General features: G+C 36.0%; 1 protein-coding gene across 4 annotated transcripts; it reads left to right on the forward strand.

Annotated features, from left to right (window-relative positions):
• The first annotated feature begins 654 nt into the window (after positions 1-654).
• On the forward strand, positions 655-6,061 carry LOC150038141 (mannosylglycoprotein endo-beta-mannosidase-like). Of its 4 annotated transcripts, none has more exons than XM_090310843.1 (5): positions 658-1,003; positions 1,338-1,476; positions 1,763-1,990; positions 2,133-2,191; positions 3,502-4,232. In XM_090310843.1, exons 1-5 carry the CDS (start codon positions 852-854, stop codon positions 3,608-3,610), a joined length of 687 nt encoding a protein of 228 aa, XP_090166969.1. In that variant the 5' UTR covers positions 658-851; the 3' UTR covers positions 3,611-4,232. The 4 variants fall into 4 exon arrangements, with proteins under 4 accessions (XP_090166968.1, XP_090166969.1, XP_090166970.1 ...); XM_090310844.1 differs by lacking the exon at positions 3,502-4,232 and adding an exon at positions 4,312-4,476 and having other exon boundaries at positions 659-1,003; XM_090310845.1 differs by lacking the exon at positions 3,502-4,232 and adding an exon at positions 4,308-4,446 and having other exon boundaries at positions 659-1,003.
• Positions 6,062-6,093: the final 32 nt, after the last annotated feature.

Here is a 6,093-nt window from a genome sequence, read left to right on the forward strand (position 1 = left end):
ATTGTTGTTGGAGCCTGAAATTGCTCATCGGAGTTGGTGACACAAAGATAGTTGTTGGAGTTGGATCATCGGAGTTGTTTATCGAAAGTGGTTGTTGGAGGCCGAAATTGGTTGCCGGAATCAGTCACCAGAGTTGTCATTGAATTGTGACAACAATAGTTGCTGAGAGTGACAAATGGGTGGACTGTGGAGTGATTGAAAATATTAGAAGATAAAAATATCAACTCAACTCTACCAACTTTTAAAAAATACCAATTCGACTAGACTAAAAAATATTAGAAAAAAAAAAGAAAAAAAACTGAAATATAGTTCATCATTGGGAAAATTAAAAGAATATTGTCCTTTTAGAAACTATTTAGGAAAATATTGTTGTTTTCAAACTATTTGTAAAAATATTGTTGTTTTTTTTAATAACTCGAGGGTTCAAAATTCGACCAATATAATCGAAACTTCAACCCTCGACAACCCTAATATATATATTGTTTCCAAGTTTTTCTTTATTTGTCGAGTTCTCAACGTTCGACATCTACATTAATCGAATCCTTAACCCTCGGCTTCTAGCCTCGAACTCCCAAAACAATAATATTTTTCTAATAAATTTCAAAAGAACAATATTTCTTTTGAAAACCACAATATTAATATTGAAGTTCCTTTAATCATTTCATAGCGTGACTTTCATTGCACCCTTCTCTAACAATGTCAGGCTCAAGCATCGAAGCTGAGAGAGTTAAATTCCTCTTTTTCAGTAATCCCAATTGCCATTTACAAGTTTCCAACTATCCCCTTCGCCATTTCCGTTTTCTTGATTCATCATCTTCGTTTTTTCTTTCAATTTCTCTGCTCCCTTGACAATGGCGGAAATCGGGAACAAGGTGAAGCTCAATTCCGGTTGGCTTGCGGCGAGGTCGACGGAGGTCCAGCTCAGTGGGACTCAGCTTACTACCACTCACCCTCCCTCGATCGGCCCTTCTTCGCCATGGATGGAGGCCGCAGTACCTGGGACGTAATTCCCTCTCCCCCTCTCCCTTTACTCTCATTTCTAGTAATTTGTTTCGAAATTGATTTCCCGCCCCCATGGCTGCTGTGGTTCTGTTTTGGACTCAAACAGAGCCATAGGCTTAGAATTAAACTATAATCAGTCCTTTTTGACTGGTGTCAACGCCTCGTAGACCTCGGTTAGACTAGGAGTTTTAACCCCAAATAGGGAAAATAGGAATTTCTTAATTGTTTCCTGAGACTTTCAGTTCTGACTTGTGAGGGGGTTCATTAATTTTATATGGAATTAAGTTAATAGAATTGATTACAAATTACAATATTGATTAATTCACGTTTGGCAGTGTATTGGGGACTTTGGTGAAGAATAAAGTTGTTCCTGATCCGTTCTATGGATTAGCAAATGAAACGATAATTGATATTGCTGATTCTGGGAGAGAGTACTACACTTTCTGGTTCTTCACGACTTTTCAATGTAAGCTGGTAAGATATTGTTTTTGAGGCCTTTGCCCTGTATACTCTTTTCTTCTTCAATGAAGGGATTTTCTTAAACGAAGAAATTATGGGTACTGGAATTGGTGACCTTTACAGTTAATATAATTAAAGATTGCGGCCGTAGTAATTGCATTGTTATGTGTGGGTTATGAAGGCTATTAGCCATATGAATAATTCACATTAGTGCATAAGTTGTTGAAAAATAGCTACTTGACCATGCAACATATAAGCTTTCCCGTCAATTCTGCTTCTTGAACCAATTCATAACTTGCAGTTAGAATCTCAGCACCTGGACCTGAATTTTCGTGCTATAAATTACTCTGCTGAAGTGTACATAAATGGTCACAAAAAGATCCTGCCAAAAGGGATGTTTAGAAGGCATTCTCTTGATGTCTCTGAAGTTTTGCATCCTGATGGCACAAATTTACTAGCTGTTCTAGTTCACCCTCCAGATCATCCTGGCAGAATTCCAGACAAGGGAGGTCAGGGTGGTGATCATGAGGTATGTAGTTCTTCCTCCTTCTAGGACTGATTTTTTCTCAAGGTGCATCAAAGTCTTCTGCACATATGTAGGGGACATCCTAAGAATTTAGTCATTAGATTGGAAAAGATGTCGCTGCCTGATATTTTATATCTCATGTTAGATTGGAAAAGATGTCGCTGCACAATATGTAGAGGGATGGGATTGGATGACTCCTATAAGGTGACTAACTCGTGTTTATGAAATTAAATGTACAATCGTTCCTTTATCTCTTCACTGATTATATTTCACGTAATACCTACGTTTGGTGCTACTTTCTGCCAATAATCAGACTATTTTTTTCAATAAAAGTTCTGAAAGAATTCTGTGCATCATTCTATTTACTATTAGATATGCAATCAACAAAATTACTATTCTATACAAATGTCTTAGATCTATGTACTGACGGCCAGATAGATAATGTGGTTTGTTGAAAATAGATCCCTGTAAGAATATGGATATAGACATTCAAGTATTCAAACCAGAGAAGCATTGAATTATCAGATTCAGTTTAGCATGTTCTTGGAGTTAGGAGAGGGCATTAAACGAATGAATAGATGGTCTTTTAAAAAATGATAAACAAAAGTTTTTCCCTCAAATATTTGATCGTAGGTGCATTAATTTTCCTCTGGAATCTTACTGTTTGGGTTTTTGCATGTTGGGTAAAGGGGAAAATGCATTGGAGAAGTTTGGAAAATGAGTAGGTAATAGATGTAAGATATATGTGACGACCTTACCTTCATAGGATCTATTCTAAGTTTAAGATGTAGGATATCTTGGGTAATATTTGGGGTCAAGTATCTCTCTCGCAAGCAGAAACCAGGAACTCTTCCCCACCCCACACCACCACCCCCCCCCCCCCCCCCCCCCCCCCCCCCCCCCCTCCCCCCTCTTTTCTTTTCCTTCACTCTTTTACGATCATGAATATATAAAGCTTGTCATTAGATTCTAATTTACCATCTGCCTTTTTTTCCCCTCCTTCTAACAAGATATAGAACTTTTCATTTAATGAAAATGAAGGGAGACTATAGCTCAAGAATCGAGACACCAAAAAGAGTGAAAGGCAATAAATTAGCTGGTCCATGAGATTAGAAAATAGTATATTCATGTCTCATGAGATTAATTGAGATGTGTGTAACGAATAAAAAAAAATGGTAAACACTTATCTGACTTTAGTAAAAAGATGAAAGCTGTGTATAGTATGGTAACAAAATGAACAAGTTAATTCCATTTTAAACTGACACAAAATTTATGACTTTAATGGCTTACTTACATTTATATTTTGCTTGTATGGTCAATTCAGATTCATGTATGACTAACATTTCCAATTTCCATTGTTTTACTTTTAAATGCAATATCTGGCCGCTGTACTTCAGACTAGAAATAAGTTGAAACTTATATCGTACAAATACTCATTTATTGGTAGGACTACAACTGCTAATACCTGCAAAATTCTGCGTATATAATGCATTTTTGTATTTATGTTGCTATAGGGATCGAAACACTGGCATATGGGGTGAGTTTCATTTGAAGTACGCCTCTTATCCAATTTGTAAAAACATTGTTTACCACAAAAATATTTTGGTTATAATCTTATTTTAGTATCTTAACTTTCATACTTATTCTATTTTGGTCTTAAATTGTTCAAATGTTTTGTTTCAGCCCTTCAACTTTTAATTTTTCTGTTTGAGTCCCTACACCTTCCATAAAAAACTGTTTCAACCCTCACCATTAATTTTTCATTAATCATTTAACAAATCCTAAATTCATTTGAAAACCCAACTTATTGCTAAAGTTTCTAACAGGGGTAAACATTCAAGGTTGTATTAGTCTACTTCGTGCACTTCAACTTTTGATAGGTCCTTAAGCTTTCAATTTCGTGTCTAATAGGTCTTGATATTTATTGATACGTTTATACTTACATTACCAAATGCTTTAACTGCTCAAAATGAGCTCACTGCAGCATTTATCATGACACGGACACATATATATTAGACCGATGGAGTTAACAATCTGGACATACTAGACACAGAATAAAAAAATATCTAGGGACTTATTAGAAACTTAACTTTTTATAGTACAATGGTCAAATTGACACACAATATTGTTCAAAGACCTATTAGATTTGTTCCATTCCATTTCTCCTGAGAATTTCACCGAATGCTCTTACCACGTGGTATGCTTTGGTTGACCATTCATCTCATTAATATGCCATTGTTGATCTTCTCTTTTATGAAAAACATTTCTGATTGTTTCTAAAGTTCAAAAGTCTCATGTTGATGCTTACTTTTTTGAACAGCCAGTGAAGATTATTGATCCTCACTTGGTATCAACGTTTTTTGACGATTATAAGAGAGTGTACTTGCATGCTACTCTGGAGATGCAAAACCAAAGCTCTTGGGTTGCAGACTGTTCTGTGAAAGTTCAAGTGACCACTGAAATAGAAGGTAACATTTGCTTGGTTGAGCATCTTCAGTCTCAGAGGGTGTCTGTCCCTGCTGGATCAACTATACAATATACATTTCCTCAGGTTGGTAATTACATCTTTCTTTGACAGTTTTTTTTTTTTTAATCTCTTTATCAGTCCTCAATATATTTATATAAATCGAGGTATCAGAGGTCTTATGTCACAATTTTGTTTTCCCATTAACTCCTAATAGGCTTTGCGTACTCCAAAGCTGGCTTTTGGAGACAGATTAATGAAGTTTTCAAGTTTTGCACCTCCTCTTGGTGGTGCTCAAACCATAGAAAAACTTCTATAGTGATAGATGCCACCTTTTAGTTGGTTTGAAGTTAGGGGGTAATATATCTTCATATCGTGTTTTATATCTATATGTTGCCTTGCTACGGTTGAGAGTTTTGACTTTAGGCTCATTTATATCATTTATCCTCCTTAAATAATTGTCGGATGTCAGAGTTTTTGGTCTGGTCGGCAAATTCTGTCTCTTTTTCCTTTGGGTTCTGTCGGTCTTTGTCCAATAGGAAAATGATGGAGGTGGCCTCTCTTCTTTTCTTGATTGAGAGTTTTGACTTTAGGCTTGGGAGAAAGGACGTTCGTATGTGAAGCCCCTCCCCTTCGGAGGGTTTCTCTTGTAAGTCTTTTTTTAGATATTTATTGGATCCCTCTCCCACCGTTAGGCTGTCTTTGACATGTTATGGAGGATTAAGATTCCAAAGAAAGTCAAATTATTTTCTTGGCAAGTTGTGCTTGGGCGTGTAAACACGATGGATAGGCTTCTTAGAAAGATGCCTTTGTTAATGGGCTCTTGGTGTTACATCCTTTGTTGGAAAGTGGAGGAAAACATGGGTAACCTTCTTTGGGAGTATCAGTTCGTAGGATCTGTATGGAATGACTTCTTTCAAGAATTTGATTTTGTGCTTGCTCATTAGAGGGATGTTTGTTTGATGATCAGAGAGTTCTTCCTCCATCCGCTTTTCAAAGAGAAATGTCATTTCTTTGGGATGTTGGGGTGTGTGCAAATTTGTGGGATCTTTGGGGGGAGATAAACAATAGAGTGTTTTGGTGGAAAGAGACCCCAATGAGGTTTCACGTTTCTCTTTGGACTTTGGTTTTGAAGATTTTTTGTAACTATTCTCTTGGAAACATTTTACGCTGAGGGTTTTTGTGGCTTGATTTATATATATATATATGCCCTTGTGTTCTTTTATTTTTTCTCAATGAAAGTAGTTGATTCTATTAAAAAAAAACCTGAACAGAGAAGAAAAAGAACCATGGAGCAAAAGTGAAATTGGATATTCTAAATTAAGAATCAATAAACTGGTGAAAAAGAAGGGAGCTTGTCTTTGGAAGAGGACCATTGGGTAGAACATGAGATGTTCCAAACATGAAAGATAAGGAACTAAAGAAATATAATCTTTAGGGTGTGGAGAGATCTTCTAGTGATATATGGTCTCTTTTTAGATTCTATGTTTCTGTTTGAGCTTTCATGATGAAGCATTTTTGTAATTATCCTCTAGGTTTTATATTATTTTGTTGGGCTCCCTTTTTGTAGTTCATCTCCCTTTTTTGGGCTTTATTTTTTTGTATGCCCTTTTCTTCTTTCTTTTTTTCTCAATAAAATAAA

The sequence above is a fragment of the Benincasa hispida genome, chromosome 2 (assembly GCF_027475165.1).
Source record: "Benincasa hispida cultivar pf3 chromosome 2, pf3_genome.v1.1, whole genome shotgun sequence".
Taxonomy (NCBI): Eukaryota; Viridiplantae; Streptophyta; class Magnoliopsida; order Cucurbitales; family Cucurbitaceae; genus Benincasa; species Benincasa hispida.

Bases quoted from the DNA above. Each gene is read 5' to 3' on its own strand.
- LOC150038141 (XM_090310842.1), top strand. From the start codon at position 852: ATGGCGGAAATCGGGAACAAGGTGAAGCTCAATTCCGGTTGGCTTGCG. The intron at 1,477-1,762 runs GTAAGATATTGT...CATAACTTGCAG, and splicing joins CGACTTTTCAATGTAAGCTG to TTAGAATCTCAGCACCTGGA. The intron at 1,991-4,307 runs GTATGTAGTTCT...TTTTTTGAACAG, and splicing joins GTCAGGGTGGTGATCATGAG to CCAGTGAAGATTATTGATCC.